General features: G+C 42.6%; 1 protein-coding gene across 6 annotated transcripts in view; it reads right to left on the reverse strand.

Annotated features, from left to right (window-relative positions):
- LOC134958068 (activating transcription factor 7-interacting protein 1-like) overlaps window positions 1–18954 on the reverse strand; it is a 250363-nt gene that overhangs the window by 139748 nt on the left and 91661 nt on the right. For 4 of the 6 annotated variants that reach the window (XM_063940426.1, XM_063940422.1, XM_063940424.1 and 1 more), the window contains 2 exons: window positions 11399–12792; window positions 156–245 (listed from right to left, as the gene is read on the reverse strand). In XM_063940426.1, coding sequence (XP_063796496.1) covers window positions 156–245; window positions 11399–12785 — 1477 coding nt within the window. In that variant the 5' untranslated portion in view covers window positions 12786–12792. Of the gene's footprint in view, window positions 1–155; window positions 246–11398; window positions 12793–13817; window positions 13978–18293; window positions 18362–18954 lie in introns of those variants that run through there. The other 2 variants (XM_063940425.1, XM_063940423.1) reach the window with 2 other exon arrangements.

The raw sequence follows: 18954 nt of genomic DNA on the forward strand, positions 1-18954 counted from the left end.
GGAGGAGGGTCTTAGTGGGAGGAGCCAGTGCACACCAGGTAGTCCTAAAGCTTTCTTTAGTTGTGCCCAGTCTCCTGCGGAGCCGCTAATCCCCATGGTCCTTACGGAGTCCCAGCATCCACTTAGGACGTCAGAGAAAACTTAAGTAACCTTACTTTTCTCTGCTTGAGGCTCATCTGAATTTTCCTGTTTTTTCTGTTCTTTATCTTTCTCTTCTGGTTGTTCAGCAATAACTTCACTCGTATCTACAACACAGAAAAAGAAAACTGAATAATCCACCACTTCTCACCAGATTCACATCTCTAGGCCATAGTGCCTCTCAGAACATCTCTAGAATATACTGTAGTACCTCACAGAACATCTACAGGATATGGGAGACTCAACCTGTATTGTAATGTTTAAATCGTTATATACTCAGGTTCTGCACTATACTACTGATACTGTTGGCTCTGCCCTGGTTAAAATTATTCTTTTCAAGCGCCTATTCTACCTCTTTATATTGTAAAAATGTTTAAAGGGGTGCATTTTACTCATAACAGCATTGTGCCCAGGAAGTGTTCACCATATTTGCTTAATTTTTATTTTATTTTTTAAAGCGGTGCTTAGGTATTAAACTGAAAAAAACAGTGCTACATAGCATCTCAGAATGGTGTTCCCTTAATTTGTATTATATTTTGAAAGGCTTAAAAAATCTTCTAGCTATGGTCTTAGTCATTTTTATATATATTTTTTAAACCGTCAATTTAGGGTGTACTGTACTTTATGGGGTATATGCAATTGCCGGCGAATCGCTGCAATTTTTCGCCTGTTTTTTCATTCGACACAATTCGACCGTCGAATTCCGGCAAGTGGGTGCCGGAATTCAACATATTCAATAAAAAACGGATTCGACAGTCCCGCTGTCGAAAAACGGCCGATTTGCCGGATTTTGATTAGACTTGTAAAAATGTAAAAAAACCTGGAAAAACCGGTAAAAACCCCGAAAAAAAATTGCGTGGGGTCCCCCCTCCTAAGCATAACCAGCCTCGGGCTCTTCGAGCCGGTCCTGGTCCTAAAAATCCGGGGGGAAAACTGACAGGGGATCCCCCGTATTTTTAAAACCAGCACCGGGCTCTGCGCCTGGTGCAAAAAATACGGGGGACAAAAATCGTAGGGGTCCCCCGTATTTTTTACACCAGCATCGGGCTCCACTAGCTGGACAGATAATGCCACAGTCGGGGGTCACTTTTATACAGCGCCCTGCGGCCGTGGCATTAAATACCCAACTAGTCACCCCTGGCCGGGGTACCCTGGGGGAGTGAAGACCCCTTCAATCAAGGGGTCCCCCCCCAGCCACCCAAGGGCCAGGGGTGAAGCCCGAGGCTGTCCCCCCCATCCAAGGGCTGCGGATGGGGGGCTGATAGCCTTGAGTAAAATGATAGAATATTGTTTTTTCCAGAAGAACTACAAGTCCCAGCAAGCCTCCCCCGCATCAAAGAAAACCAAGGAAATAAATAGCAGCGTTAATGAAAATGTTGTATAAAGATTCTAATATGAAGGATTGAGTGAAAAAATTCTTCAATTTAATAAAACATAAATTTAGGCCTCAATAAAACATTGGATCCACGATCCATATATAACATTTTAAAACATGACAAGTAATAAAATTAGCATGTATGGGTCAATAAATTGTGGCTGCCTGTCACATTAATATCCGTTCCTATTAATAAATCTGGATTATATAGCAGATGAAGACAGACTAACAATGTAGTCACACCAGTACACATTACCCAAAGGCCGCTAGAGGTGTAGTCCCTTAAGAGTGTCTCTGATATTTTGACTCAAAAACCAGCCAGGTTTGGGATCCTCATTTAGTGCGGTGTCCTCCTCATAGAGATGGGGTGAATAGTGTTCCTGGTTGTTAGATGCTTGTCCCGTTTTTTTCTGCAGATGGCAAAGTCCAGTTTGGTCCGGATAGGTTTATGGCAGCAACAAATATCACGATTGGTGACCCAGGTAGCCTCCTCCTGACGCGTTTCGCTGCGAGCAATGCAGCTTTACCCCTTTGATAAATTTATGTTTTATTAAATTGAAGAATTTTTTCACTCAATCCTTCATATTAGAATCTTTATACAACATTTTCATTAGCGCTGCTATTTATTTCCTTGGTTTTCTTTGATGTATGGTTGGGGTGTGACTACCCCCAAGTTGTTATAGCAGCAGCATTAGAGACACAGCACCTGAAAGCGCCCGATCATCCATTTGTTTGGTACATTTCTAAGCCTCCCCCACAAGCTGGTACTTGGAGAACCACAAGTACCAGCATGCGGGTGTAAAAACGGGCCCACTGGTACCTGTAGTTCTACTGGAAAAAAAATACCCAAATAAAAACAGGAGACACACACCGTGAAAGTAAAAGTTTATTTCATACATGTCGACACACACATACTTACCTATGTTGACCCGCCGACTGCCACGCCCCCCTCGTCACTGAAGAATCCGGGGTACCTGTGAAAAAAATTATACTCACCTGATCCAGTGTCCGGTTCTTTTTAAGTAATCCTCGTACTTGGCAAAACAACAAAACGGCAACCCGGACCAAACGGACTGAAAGGGGTCCCATGTTTACACATGGGACCTCTTTCCACGAATGCCGAAACACCACGTGACTCCTGTCACAGAGGGTACCTTCAGCCAATCAGCAAGCGCAACGTCGTGGCACTCTGCTGATTGGCTATGCGCGTCTGAGCTGTCAGACAGCGCATCGCAAAGCCTTACCATTATATTCAATGGTGGGAACTTTGCGGTCAGCGGTGAGGTCACCCGCGGTCAGTGGCTGACCGCGGGTAACCCCACCGCTGACCGCAAAGTTCCCACCATTGAAACTAATGGAGGGAGCTGTGCGATGCGCTGTCTGCCAGCTCAGACGCGCATACAGCCAATCAGGAGAGTGCCACGAAGAGGCGCTTCCTGATTGGCTGAAGAGACCTTTCTGTGACAGCAGTCACGGGGGGGGTCTCTGCATTCGGGGAAAGTGGTACCATGTGTAAACATGGGACCCCTTTCAGTCCGCCTGGTCCGGGTGTTCGTTTTTTTTTTTTTTTTTTTTGCCAAGTACGTGGATTATAATAAAAGACCACAGGACACTGGATCAGGTGAGTATAATTTTATTTTCAGGTACACCGTGGATTCTACTTGGACAAGTGGACAGAGGTCGTTGTGTGAACATAGGTAAGTATGTGTGTGTCGACATGTGTGAAATAAAGTTTTACTCTCACGGTGTGCGTGTCCTGTTTTTATTTGGGTATTTTTTTTCCAGTAGAACTACAGGTACCAGCGGGCCCATTTTTCCACCCGCATGCTGGTACTTGTGGTTCTCCAAGTACCAGCTTGCGGGGGAGGCTTGCTGGGACTTGTAGTTCTTCTGGAAAAAAATAAGATTTTACTCACCGGTAAATCTATTTCTCGTAGTCCGTAGTGGATGCTGGGGACTCCGTAAGGACCATGGGGAATAGACGGGCTCCGCAGGAGACTGGGCACTCTAAAGAAAGATTTAGTACTATCTGGTGTGCACTGGCTCCTCCCTCTATGCCCCTCCTCCAGACCTCAGTTAAGGAAACTGTGCCCGGAAGAGCAGACATAAGGAAAGGATTTTGGAATCCCGGGTAAGACTCATACCAGCCACACCAATCACACCGTATAACTTGTGATACACTTATCCAGTCAACAGTATGAACAACAACAACAGGGCATCAACAATGGATGCCAACATAACATAACCCATTATTAAGCAATAACTATATACACGTATTGCAAAATGTCCGCACTAGGGACGGGCGCCCAGCATCCACTACGGACTACGAGAAATAGATTTACCGGTGAGTAAAATCTTAATTTCTCTAACGTCCTAAGTGGATGCTGGGGACTCCGTAAGGACCCTTGGGATTATACCAAAGCTCCCAAACGGGTGGGAGAGTGCGGATGACTCTGCAGCACCGAATGGGCAAACTCAAGGTCCTCCTCAGGCAGGGTATCAAACTTGTAGAATTTTGCAAATGTGTTTGAACCCGACCAAGTAGCAGCTCGGCAAAGCTGTAAAGCCGAGACCCCTCGGGCAGCCGCCCAAGAAGAGCCCACCTTCCTTGTGGAATGGGCTTTCACTGATTTTGGATGCGGCAATCCAGTTGCAGAATGAGCCTGCTGAATCGTGTTACAGATCCAGCGGGCAACGGTTTGCTTTGAAGCAGGAGCACCCAACTTGTTGGGGGCATACAGGATAAACAGCGAGTCAGTTTTCCTGACTCCAGCCGTTCTGGCTACATAAATCTCCAAAGCCCTGACTACATCTAGTAACCTGGAATCCTCCAAGTCACGAGTAGCCGCAGGCACTACAATAGGTTGGTTCAAAAGAAAAGATGACACCACCTTTGGCAGAAATTGGAGACGAATCCGCAATTCTGCCCTGTCCATATGAAAAACCAGATAGGGGCTTTTACATGACAAAGCCGCCAATTCTGACACACGCCTAGCCGAAGCTAAGGCCAATAGCATGACCACCTTCCACGTGAGATACTTTAGTTCCACGGTCTTAAGTGGCTCAAACCAGTGGGATTTTAGGAAACCCAACACCACGTTGAGATCCCAAGGTGCCACTGGTGGCACAAAAGGGGGCTGAATATGCAGCACTCCCTTAACAAACGTCTGAACTTCAGGAAGAGACGCCAGTTCCTTTTGAAAGAAAATGGATAGGGCCGAAATCTGGACCTTTATGGATCCCAACTTCAAGCCCATAGTCACTCCAGACTGTAGAAAGTGCAGAAATCTGCCCAGTTGGAATTCCTCTGTAGGGGCCTTCCAGGCCTCACACCAAGCAACATATTTTCGCCATATACGGTGATAATGCTTTGCTGTCACATCCTTCCTAGCCTTTATCAGCGTAGGAATAACTTCATCCGGAATGCCTTTTTCCGCTAGGATCCGGCGTTTAACCGCCATGCCGTCAAACGCAGCCGCGGTAAGTCTTGGAACAGGCCGGGCCCCTGTTGCAACAGGTCCTGTCTGAGAGGCAGAGGCCATGGGTCCTCTGTGAGCATTTCTTGCAGTTCCGGGTACCAAGGCCTTCTTGGCCAATCCGGAACAATGAGTATTGTTCTCACTCCTCTGCTTCTTACGATTCTCAGCACCTTGGGTATGAGAGGAAGAGGAGGAAACACATAGACCGACTGGAACACCCACTGTGTTACCAGGGCGTCCACAGCTATCGCCTGAGGGTCTCTTGACCTGGCGCAATACCGTTGTAGCTTTTTGTTGAGACGGGACGCCATCATGTCTACCTGTGGCAGTTCCCATCGATTTGTAATCTGAATGAAGACTTCGTGATGAAGTTCCCACTCTCCCGGGTGAAGGTCGTGCCTGCTGAGGAAGTCTGCTTCCCAGTTGTCCACCCCCGGAATGAACACTGCTGACAGTGCTTGCACGTGATTCTCCGCCCAACGAAGAATCCTGGTGGCTTCCGCCATCGCCACTCTGCTTCTTGTGCTGCCCTGGCGGTTTACATGAGCCACCGCGGTGATGTTGTCTGACTGATTCAGCACCGGTTGGTTGCGAAGCAGGGGCTCCGCTTGACTCAGGGCGTTGAATATGGCCCTTAGTTCCAGGATATTTATGTGCAGACAAGCCTCCTGACTTGACCACAACCCTTGGAAGTTTCTTCCCTGAGTGACTGCCCCCCACCCTCGGAGGCTCGCATCCGTGGTCACCAGGACCCAGTCCTGTATGCCGAACCTGCGGCCCTCGAGAAGGTGAGCACTCTGTAGCCACCACAGAAGAGACTCCCTGGCCCTGGGGGACAGGGTGATCAGCCGATGCATCTGAAGATGCGATCCGGACCATTTGTCCAACAGATCCTATTGAAAAATCCTCACATGGAACCTGCCGAAGGGAATGGCTTCGTACGATGCCACCATCTTTCCCAGGACTCGCGTGCAGTGATGCACCGACACCTGTTTCGGTTTTAAGAGGTCTCTGAGTAGAGTCACAAGCTCTTGAGCCTTCTCCGTCGGGAGAAACATCTTCTTCTGGTCTGTGTCCAGAATCATGCCCAGAAAGGGCAGACGCGTCGTAGGAATCAGCTGCGACTTTGGGATATTCAGAATCCAGCCATGCTGTTGCAACACTTCCTGAAAGTGCGCTACGTTGATCTGCAACTGCTCCCTCGACCTCGCCTTTATGAGATCGTCCAAGTATGGGATAACTGTGACTCATTGCTTTCTCAGGATCACCATCATTTCTGCCATTACCTTGGTAAATATTCTCGGTGCCGTGGAGAGCCCAAACAGCAACGTCTGGAATTGGTAATGACAGTCCTGTACCACAAATCTGAGGTACTCCTGATGAGGCGGATAAATGGGGACATGCAAGTAAGCATCCTTGATGTCCAGAGACACCATAAAATCCCCCTCTTCCAGGCTTGCAATGACCGCTCTGAGCGATTCCATTTTGAACTTGAATCTTTTCAGATAAATGTTCAGGGACTTTAAATTTAATATAGGTCTGACCGAACCGTCCGGTTTCTGTACCACAAACATTGTGGAATAGTATCCCTTTCCCTGTTGAAAAAGGGGAACCTTTACCACCACCTGCTGGAGAAATAGCTTGTGAATTGCCGCTACCACTACTTCCCTTTCTATGGGGGAAGCTGGCAGGGCCGATTTTAGGTAACGTTGAGGGGGCATCACCTCGAATTCCAGCTTGTATCCCTGAGACATAATCTGTATAGCCCAGGGATCCACCTGTGAGCGAACCCACTGGTGGCTGAAATGTCGGAGACGCGCCCCCACCGCTCCTGGCTCCACCCGTGGAGCCCCAGCGTCATGCGGTGGATTTAGTGGAAGCCGGGGAGGACTTCTGTTCCTGGGAACTAGCTGTAAGGTGCAGCTTTTTTCTTCTACCCCTGCCTCTAGCAAGAAAGGAAGCACCTCTGACCTTCTTGCTTCTTTGTGCGCGAAAGGACTGCATTTGGTAATACGGTGCTTTCTTAAGTTGTGAGGGAATATATGGCAAAAAGTTTGACTTCCCAGCAGTAGCTGTGGAAACCAGGTCCGAGAGACCGTCCCCAAACAATTCCTCACCCTTGTAAGGTAACACCTCCATGTGTTTTTTGGAGTCGGCATCACCTGTCCACTGCCGAGTCCACAGGACCCTCCTGGCAGAAATTGACATTGCATTAATACTAGAGCCCAGTAGGCAAATGTCCCTCTGGGCATCCCTCATATATAGGACAGTGTCTTTTATATGCCCCAGGGTCAGCATAAAGGTATCCCTGTCCAAGGTACCCATTTCCTCAGACAGATTATCTGTCCACGCTGCTACAGCACTACACATCCACGCCGACGCAATTGCCGGCCTCAGTAGAGTCCCTGAATGTGTATAAACAGATTTCAGGATACTTTCCTGCTTTCTATCTGCAGGATCCTTTAGGGTGGCCGTATCCTGCGACGGCAGGGCCACCTTCTTAGATAAGCGTGTGAGAGCTTTATCTACCCTAGGGGAGGATTCCCAGCGCACCGTGTCCTCTGGCGGGAAAGGGTACGCCATAAGTAACCTTTTGGAAATCAGGACTTTCTTATCTGGGGAATCCCACGCTCTTTCACATAACTCATTTAACTCATGTGAAGGGGGAAAAGTCACCTCTTGCTTTTTCTCCCCATACATATAAACCCTCTTGTCAGGGACAGGGTTTACCTCTGATATGTGTAAAACATCCTTCATCGCTATAATCATGTAACGTATAGCTTTTGTCATTTTCGGTTGCAATTTTGCATCATCGTAGTCGACACTGGAGTCAGAATCCGTGTCGACATCTGTGTCAACCATTTTGGATAGTGGGCGCTTTTGAGACCCTGAGGGCCTCTGCGCTGTAGGATCAGGCATGGGTTGAGACCCTGACTGGCCCGAGGTATCAGCTTTATCCAACCTTTTATGTAAGGAGTTTACATTATCATTTAACACCTTCCACATATCCATCCAATCAGGTGTCGGCACCGACACGTCAGTCAACTGCACTTGCTCTGCCTCCACAAAGCCCTCTTCGTCAAACATGTCGACACACGCGTACCGACACACCACACACACAGGGGAAGCTCTAAATGAGGACAGGACCCCTACAAGGCCTTTTGGAGAGACAGAGAGAGAGTATGCCAGCACACACCCCAGCGCTATATAACCCAGGGATTACACAGTAACTTAGTGTTTACCCAGTAGCTGCTGTATTATGATTAATGCGCCTAAATTTATGTGGCCCCCCTCTCTTTTTCACCCTTCTACCGTGATTCTGCAGGGGAGAGCCTGGGGAGCTTCCTCTCAGTGGAGCTGTGGAAGGAAAATGGCGCTGGTGAGTGCTGAGGAAGAAGGCCCCGCACCCTCAGCGGTGGGCTTCTGTCCCGTGATTTTTTGTAAAATAAATGGCGGGGGCTCATACATATAACAGTGTCCAACTGTCTATATGCAGCTTTCGCCAGGAGGTATCAATTGCTGCCCAGGGCGCCCCCCCCTGCGCCCTACAGTGACCGGAGTGTGTGGGCGCAATGGCGCACAGCTGCAGTGCTGTGCGCTACCTCATGTTTAGACAGGAGTCTTCTGCCGCCGATTTCAATGTCTTCTCCGCTTCTGCCGGCTTCTGTCTTCTGGCTCTGCGAGGGGGGCGGCGGGGCGGCTCCGGGAACGGACGACAAGGTCAGGTCCTGTGTTCGATCCCTCTGGAGCTAATGGTGTCCAGTAGCCTAAGAAGCGCAACCTAGCCGCAGTTAGTAGGTTTGCTTCTCTCCCCTCAGTCCCACGTAGCAGAGAGTCTGTTGCCAGCAGAAGCTCTCTGAAAATAAAAAACCTAACTAAAATACTTTATTAGCAAGCTCAGGAGAGCTCACTAAAAGCACCCAGCTCTGTCCGGGCACAGATTCTAACGGAGGTCTGGAGGAGGGGCCAGTGCACACCAGATAGTACTAAATCTTTCTTTAGAGTGCCCAGTCTCCTGCGGAGCCCGTCTATTCCCCATAGTCCTTACGGAGTCCCCAGCATCCACTAGGACGTTAGAGAAACAATATTCTTTCATTTTACTCAAGGCTATCAGCCCCCCATCAGCAGCCCTTGGATGGGGGGGGGACAGCCTCGGGCTTCACCCCTGGCCCTTAGGTGGCTGGAGGGGGGGAACCCCTTGATTGAAGGGGTCCCCACTCCTCCAGGGTACCCCGGCCAGGGGTGACTAGTTGCGTATTTAATGCCACGGCCGCAGGGCGCTGTATAAAAGTGACCCCCGGCTGTGGCATTATCTTCCCAGCTAGTGGAGCCCGATGCTGGTGTAAAAAATACGGGGGACCCCTACGCTTTTTGTCCCCCGTATTTTTTGCACCAGCACCAGGCGCAGAGCCCGGTGCTGGTTTTAAAAATACGGGGGATCCCATGTCAGTTTTTCCCCCGGATTTTTAGAACCAGGACCGGCTCGAAGAGCCAGAGGCTGGTTATGCTTAGGAGGGGGGACCCCACGCATTTTTTGTTTCTGATTTTTACCATTCCATTTAAAAAAAAAAAATAATAATAATATTTTTTAAAATATATAAATACTTGTGCCTCCGAAATAGACAAACCAAGTACCTAATTCCTTCTAATATAAATAGATATGCTATTACCAATAAAAAAAAATCACAAAAAAAAAAACATGGTTTTAAAAAAAATTACGAGATTCCGCCAGCAAAGTGTGGCGGATTGAAAAATGACGAATTTACTGTCTAAAAGCACTGTTGTCGAACTTACAATCTTCAATTGAATATACTTTTGTCGAATTGCCGCATTTGTACCATTGCAGAAATGTCGAGTTTAACAAATGTCGAGTTTAACAAATGTCGAATTTCAAAAAGTCGAATTTTGAAAGTCCGTTTTTTTGACGAAAAGTACTGAATTGCATTGTCGATTTTTTCGACCGCAATTGCATATACCCCTATGTATCTGTGGAACATACTATGATGCTAATAATATTGCTTAATAAAACAAAAGTAAAAAAAACAAAAAACAAACAAACATAGAAAAAAACTCAATATTGGTTTCTAAATTATTCAGGATACATTTTGTTTAAATCCTGGTGTGAAGAAGGATGCTACAGATACGAGGGCTGTGCATTAAAAGCATTATATTTACAAAGTGAACATTAAATTTTTCAGAGGAATCAATGCAAAGTTGCACTCAACACTTGTTCTAGTTTACATATATTATAGCATATAATATATAGCTTCCCCCCAACTATGGGATATTTTATACATAATATCTCTCTATACAATTATATATATCCTACAGCTGATGGTATGGTCGGCGGCACTCACAGCACAGAAAAGACAGACTCAGCGTCCAGTAGTCAACGTTTCAATCATTTTCGTCAGCAGAGAGGGGCAGTGCTCCCCCCCCCCCCCCCGTTTGGTAACCCCCCAGCCCACTAAAAAATTACCTGTAGCCATAACTGAACCTATCTGGTAATAGAATTTCATAGAATTGGTCACACATATTTAGCTGCTGAAGCAGGGTTCTAAAGGGAGATGCCTTGTGAAGCACATGACCGCATTATTTGGGTACAGGTGAAGATAAGTGGGATGCTACAAGTGCCTGGTGAAGCAAAGGATTACCATACTTGACATATGAGTGCACTCATTTCAGGGTGATGTATAGGCACATTGTTATCACTCCTCCCTCTTGCAAGGGCTACATCTGGTGTTGAACACCGGCCACAATGCCGTTGAACCGCACTTGTTAGCATACCTGGGCAAATGTTTCTGTGAAAAGCATACTGAGATGTTTATTTCTGCAGAAAATGATGTGCTACCTTCCCCTACGTTGTGCGTTACGGATGTAACATTCCTTCATTTTGCTGAAGAGCTGAAGGAAGGAATGTCATAGCTGATTTACATATAAAATGCCCACAAGTAAGACGTGTATACTGTAAATTATGGGTAGATATTTCGGTAAGGTCTGTACACACTGCAATTTTTGAACAATAACAAAACATGAGCAACATAGCATGTGCAGCATTCACTGTGTAGAGAGCGGAGTCAGACGGTTTTGGACTGTCCGTAGGGCCCTGGTGCTGCACTACACAATTATTGGCCCTATCTGACAGATATAGCCATGCCGGCTGCGAATCGCATTGTGTGTACCCAGAATTAGAATGACTGCCCCAAGCATTTAAATAACTTCAATAAAAATCAATAAATATGCATTTTCTCAAGACCAGAATGCCTAAAAAGCTTCTACTTTAAATGAAAAGAAAACCTTACTTTATCTTTTAAGCTTTAACCTCTTTTTATTACCACAGGGTAAAATAATACACCTGCTCTAGGGTGAAAGTTAAATATACGCCCCTTTCCCTATAGAAATGTACCTTGTTCATTTGAGATGCTTTCTTTCAGTGTTGTACTTTCACCAGACAGTTCTTCCTCATCAGAGAGAACCAAAAATGCTTCGCTTGGTAGAGTCTCACTGACATCATTTTTGCTTGGAGAAGTTGCATTGTTTTCAGTTTTTTCTTCCTCTGCATCACCAACACTTTCAGATAGCAAATCAGGTTTTACAAAAAACTGAAGCTCATCTTCCACTGGCGCCAGCTTTTCAAGAATCGGTATTATTTCATCAGTTTCCATTGTATCTGAACTTTCTAATTCAGTAACTGCCTGTAGGTCTGAAACAGGTGTGTCAATAGGAACTTCTCCTGGAGAAGAGATTTGCTCTTCAGTTTTCAAAATTTGGTCAACCTCCATACTACTTGATATGGCTTCTTCCCCAACATCCTGTTGCGGTGACGGAGTCTCTGAGGTTTCCCTTTTTTCCTCTGAAGAGTACCCAGCTTCTGACACAGCCATATCAGGTAAAATATTTGGTTCATTCACGTCTATGTTATCCTGTGGCACACTATTTTCTTCAGCATCCTCAGCATTGTGCATTTCATTGTCAGGTAAGTTTTTATAATCTGCCTCATTTTCATGATGTTCTTCATTCAAACTCCCATCCTTTTCTACAGTATTATCAGAATCTACAGGTACTGTATCAAAAGGCTCTTTAAACATATGCTCCTCTGTTTCATTTTCTGCTTTAGCAATAGGGCTCCCTGATACGGTGTCCATGTCTTCATGTTCCAACTCTTTCTCAATGGTAGGTTCCACAGGATTCTCATCTTCCATGTTTTGTACAGCCTCTAGAACATCAGGACTTTTGTCTTCTTCAAGAATATTGGACAGAATCTGCTGCTCTGAAAATTCAGTATCACTAGGGATATTTTCTGCTAACGGCAGTGCTTCTTGCACTCTTTGGTCTACTTCATCAAGAGCAGTAGTCTTTTCATCAAGTTGTTGTTCACTGTCCGATAAACAGAGCTGGTCAGCAGTCCCACTAGTCATAATTTTGTTTGTATCTTCTTGACATGTAATACTCTCGGGAAGTTCAAAATCAAGTGGTAACTCTAAATCACTAGTTTGGTCATCATTTATTAAACCTTCCTTAATATCAGACAGTTTAACAACAGAATCATGAGTGTCACTGTTGATATTTATGCCATTTAAATCCTTTTTCTCCTCCATAGGGTCGGAATCGTTGTGGTCCAAATTCATATCTGAATCACCGTTTTCATGGTTTCCATTAACCAACTTTAACTCTGTAGGTTTCAACAGATCTTCTTTCACTCTGTGCACAGCTTCCAACTGTTGGCGGTCACTTGCCTTCATTGTTTTTCGGGCTTTAAAAATTTTTTTTTGAGGTTCTTCTGCAGTGTCCATCTTAAACCTTTAAAATAAATAATTATACAATTAATAACACAACTAAGAGAGGCTAGAGAAAATCAAAACAACCCAAACTGTGCTGATAACCGCCTATACATGGATTAAAGATCTATTCAATTTAAAAAATGACGGATAGCGGATTGCCAATTGTTGTTGTTGTTGGGTTGCTCAAATGAAATAGAACACAAAACAAAAAAGTAAAATAAGTTAATCTTAAAGCTTTGAAGTTATGAAGCTTAGCATGAGAAGAGAATAGAATAGAAAATTGGAAAAAGTGCACTAGTTCATGGTATAATCTACCTTACAACAAGGATATTTAAAGTAATAAAAGGTGTTCCAAGACTGTATAAGGGCACATGATGCTTCAATATTAGTTACAGATATTTGACTTCTAATATCCATGGCAATTTACAGGAGAGGGGAAATTTCCCAACAATGAATACATAATCCATTTAGATAAATATTTACAGGAGTTTCCCATTATATTAGCATCACACACATATAATACAAATCTGAACAAAAAGCACGTTATACACATTAAAGAAAAGAATAAACAGATCTAATTACTACTTTAAAATATGAAAAAAAACTTTAAAAAAATGATGCTAGAAAGCGCTATTTATGCACCATATACAGAATTTGTTTAAAATATATTCATACATACATAATCTAAATAATTGTATTTAAGACTTAGATCAATACAGTAATGGTTAAAAAAAACAAGCAAAATAGAAGTACATACTACCAGTAATATATGCCTAATGAACAAATAGCGAATTCAGGAATGAGCAAACCTGATAAAATCAGCAGCAAAAATACAGAAACTCCTGTTCCTTATCCATTTTAATTCATAGTGATCTAGTTTTACATGCTCACTCTTTTCATAACAGCATAGAATAAAACAGTCAAAAGCATAATTCCCAATAAGACCCAAATGTATTAAGCAGAAATAGCACAAATAAAAATTGGATAAAACCAGCACAGCCCTAAAAGCAAGCTAATTAATCTATACTGTATATATACACAAACCTTGCAATGCAAATAATTCTGTTGCATATTGCTCATATATGGCCAATGCCTGAACAAAACGGGAAATATTTCCAGCCATATCCACAAGAGAGCTCCCTGTAGCAACAACTGAATGTGGATGCATTAGAGACACAACCGAAGGCAGGCAGCAGGCTTCCTTGCAAAGAGGGAGTGTTAACAACTGTGCAAGCCAACAAAATACAGTCATCTTTGTTCTAAGGAAAAGTGTGAACAATTGTGTCATTAGAGTCTGAAATACTGTTAAGATACAGCAAAAAAACAAAACAAAAAACAAAACAAGATACATTGACTGCCATGTACTGTATTCTATATGTCCTTTTATTATGATAGACATTCTTGTTAACACTTTGTTAACACTGCTTGCATTCTCATTGGTGCAGACAAGGGCCTTACTAATCCACTTTATTCAAGAGGTTATGAATCCACACAAATAATGTTTATTAAAAGTAGACAGAAATTTGGTTACTCTAATGATTGCATGACTGCTAGGGCTGACACTATGCGCCAGGAGGCACAAAGTGTCAGTCCCTAATGGGGGAATTCAATTGTTTTTCAGGTGCTTCACTCAGTAGAACAATTTAATTGTTGCTCCATTTGGATGGGAATACTGCGGATGACCATTTATTTCTACACGCCCTGTCCTGAGAGAGCATGTAGAAATGTGTCAAAAGTCAGGCTTTACAGACATTTTTCCTGTAGTTTAGAAGGGTTTAGCCAGCTAAACCTGAACTATTTGGGGGTGACCAGCGTGAAAAAGGAATCGGCGCCAAGCACTGGAACAACTGCATATCGCCCTGTCTAAAAACAAAAATGGATGATACAATGCGATGGGGCGTGCTACTACAATTAAATCGTCCTCTATATAGAAACTGAAGACAGACTACAATTCAGTTGTCATCAAAACGCCTTTATCTTTAAATTTAGTAACACGCTATTAAGCTTCAAGTGACAGAATTTTACAATTCTAAACTAAAAGGTGAGATTCAAGGGCTTTCATGCCCCCTTTAACAATTTCTGTTTAAAAACAATACTGCAAATGGAAGAGCAAATGTTCTAGACTTACTTCCCATTTCTATAAAAGGCATACAAGTCATAAATACAGGTGTATTTTGTCCCACCTCTAGAAGTTACCTGAAAAATCTATCAGTACACCACCAACTACTGTTAAGTGAGGTATTCAATTTGACCTGAAAAATTTCCAGTGGGGGGGAAACAAAAAACAGGCTTCTACCACAATTTTTACCCAATGTTATTTTTGGCCAATCCAATTAGATCTTTTTTTTTTCACTAACGTTTTTTCTGTTTTTGGGGTGAAAAACACATAGGAGACAGGATATTAATGCCTTCCTCATGTTTAATATTCATACTAAAGAATTACTGTACATAAAATCAAGAAAACTGCCGACAGAACCATCTTAAAATGATTGTTTCGATTCAAGACCAATTAGTGAGCCATACCATCTACAGAAAATAAATACTGCATACAAAAACGTACTTTTCCCTAATTAATTTGCTTAGGCTGCTCAAAGCACATCACAACCAAGGTCAATTTGTCCACAAACGTAGTGGTAGTTGGATGCTGGAAGTGTGGATCAGCAGGCCGAATCTCTTTTGGCATGATTGTGGCCTATTAGTTTGGTCAGAAGATGAACACGGATACAGGCTAATAGCAGTGACCACTGGCCATTTGTCTAACACAGACTGATTAATGATCAGGTGTATTCTCTTTGCAGGTCACATGTATTGAGATATTATATTTTATTTATAAAGGAGCCACAAGTGGTTTGCAGCACCGGCACACATTAGCACATCACAGGGTACACAGAACTAACTGAAAAATTAAAACAGAGCACAGGAAACAGACTCTTACATATCTACTGCAATGCAAACTGTAGCAGTCAACATTGCAAAATAAATTGCATATATAGAAAAGGTTTGTAGAATAGTAAACGCCTGTGAAAAATCAGAACAAGTTTTGACAAAAACTTGTATAACATTTGTTTCACCAAATGTAGAGAAGTGACATAGGTTGCTAAGGGGTCTATTCATGAAGCAGTGAAAAGTGTGGAGAAGTGAGCCAGTGGAGAAGTTGCTCATGGCAACCAGTGTTGAGGAAACATTTATAAAGTGCATTCTATACAATTAAATGTAGCAGCTGATTGGTTGCCATGAGCAACTTCTCCACTGGCTCACTTCTCAACACTTTTCACTGCTTCATGAATAGACCCCTAAGCCTAGATACAAATGTTCAAAACAAATACGTACTGAGTAGCGTGCCAGGCATTGATTTAACCTGTAAACAATTTCTACACATTTGTAAGAGTTATTTTTTATTTTATTTTTAAATTCTGTTCCGCATTTAAAGACCGGGGTATATGTAATAGCCTCAGTGTTTAGGAGAGAATGCCTATATTTTTAAGGTGGCAATAATTTACAAAGCAAAACCAACCTGGTTTTGCCTTGTAAATGAATGCTGCTGAAAAAAAACAAAAAACATAAGAAACATTTAGAAAAAAAAACAAAAACAAAAAAAAAAGAACAGGCAGACCCGTATCTCCAGAAACTCAGAGGCTATTACATATAGCCCTAGGTTTAAAATAACACACACAATGTAATAACAGCAAAACATTTTGGAGATATGACAATGATTTGTCTATCACTACCTCTAGATATATTTTCTATTGCGCAATAATATTACTCAGATCAGAGATTTTAGTGGTCATTTTCTGTAAACGGCAACTTACCAAAACATTTTTCGTATCTTCATTTGTAATTGGGTCAGAGAATAAATTATATTAATTTTGCAAGGTACTCCTAAAGCAATAAAGTTCCAAAGCTTCAGCAGCTCAGCTGACCATTTCTTGCACTCACTGTTAACCTCTTCCCATGATCCTATAAACAATTAAACTGAATCCCAATAGCTCTAAAACAGTTGAGTTTGTCTAGGAGAGGAAATATACTGTGCACTAACCAATCTGGAATTAACTTGTAGCCCTTTTAAGGGACAAGGAAAACTCATGTGCAATATCAAATCTCCCAATAGTCGTCTGTTGAACCCAAATCACCTGACCAATTTCCATCTGTTCAACAGAATATCAGTAATATCATTTAGGTTGTAAACTTCAGTGATTTACAGCATACCATTGTATTTAAGAGCAAGTGAAGGACAGTATTCATAAGATTACCAGCAGTGTGTGCCCTAGTGCTACTCATTGGGCCCTCCTTTTTGTGTTTCAGCCAAATAGGTTATTGTAATCCAATGACACCAATACTCGAATACTGTACAAAACTCTCATTAAGTCAAATTTATTTCACATTTGCATTCACTTGCATCACATAACCATGCATTAAGTGTATGCCAATAAAATACAGTGAGGATTGGAGATTTGAAAGCTAACTGCTGACTAAACATGTCTGATTAGTCAGTCATTTGTGATATTGGCACCTATGTGGTCTCAAAATTATAACATTTACAATAACTTTAGAGAACTGAACGTTTGATTTGATAACTGCAGTGATGGTGTGAGGACCGTTAAAATCAAATTGTTTGTATCCAACTTTACTCTATACGTGTAGACAAATCAGAAATATCTGGCACAAAAGTATGTATGTATGTATGTATGTATGTATGTATGTATGTATGTATGTATGTAGATTTAGGCCACGAAATTGAAAGAAGTTTATGATGGAAGTTGGACACATGGCTGGAAACGACGACATCTAGGTAAATTATTATTGAGTCCCATAATTTGGATTTACATATGAAAATTAAGAGAAGTAAAGTCACCAGAAACAAATAGATATTTCTGCTTAATAACTTGTGTGTCCTGTTACTCCCGTTGCCAGTCATTTGCTCAACCGTATTGGTGTTGAAAGTGCTGAGCAATCCTATTGGTGTAGCATCAACAGCACTTGAATTCCTGAGTAGTGTGAAGGTGTGTCTGAGAGGTACATTTTAGTCCCATAACAGAAACCGCAAAACTGTAATATACCTAAAAATATTTAAGGTACAAAGAAAAATTAAGTTTAGAAAAAAGCACTTATAACAAGCCATTTTGAACTCAAACCAAATCCTTGTACAATGGAAAGCATACAATATAGTACATGTAAGCTTCAATCACTATGCTATAGATGCCAATTAAAAAAAATAAGTTAATACATGGTAGCCTCAAGCAAGCAACTCATTTACCGCCAACCAGTCTAATTAGACCGGTTTTCATTTGTACAAAATATTATCCGAGTGTATACATTATATACTTGTGTTACTGTTCCTTTAAGCGGACGTCTAAATAGGCCTTAGCAATTGCCAAGAATAAAAGCAGTATTTACATGCCATTAATGTTGTTGAAAGCTCCCTGCAAAAAAAGGATTCAAATGTAGATTCAAAAACAAAAAACCTATGTAACAAAAAAAATAAAATAAACAAAAAATCCCAAACACAAACAAACCACATACCAGAAAGGGAGCCCCCTGCAGCCATGGTGCCGTCAAAGATCAGCTCTCCCGGCAAATAACTATAGCAGTCCTGTCTGATGTCAACTGAATGAGTGTACAATTTGCATAGAACCTGCTATTGGTTTTTGAGACTCACATTATGCAAACCAATCAGGAAGCACGGCAGATAGACTGCACAGAGAAGGAGGGGATGGAGAAAACTGCCTAGCAACAATAATAAGAATGGGGGAAAAAAATGTCAGGAGATCCGACATGGGTGTGAAAATGGAAGCAGGTTGCAGGCACAACTTGAAGCTTGCTAAATTAGATATAAGAAACAGTGTATAAAAGTAAATGACAAGGCATAGGGGAAAAAAAAAAAAGTTTTAAATATATATATATTATATATATATATATTCCTACTTGATAGACATTACCATTAAATGTTACCAATATGTTGGCGGAAAACCTTAACTAGATAAAGGTGTGTGTGTGAATAGGATTTTAATTACCTACCGGTAAATCCTTTTCTCGTAGTCCGTAGAGGATGCCTATTTAGTACCATGGGGTATAGACGGGTCCACTAGGAGCCACTGGCACTTTAAGAGTTTAATAGTGTGGGCTGGCCCTTCCCTCTATGCCCCTCCTACCAGACTCAGTCCAGAAACTGTGCCTGAGGAGA

Source organism: Pseudophryne corroboree, chromosome 9 (assembly GCF_028390025.1).
Source record: "Pseudophryne corroboree isolate aPseCor3 chromosome 9, aPseCor3.hap2, whole genome shotgun sequence".
NCBI lineage: Eukaryota > Metazoa > Chordata > Amphibia > Anura > Myobatrachidae > Pseudophryne > Pseudophryne corroboree.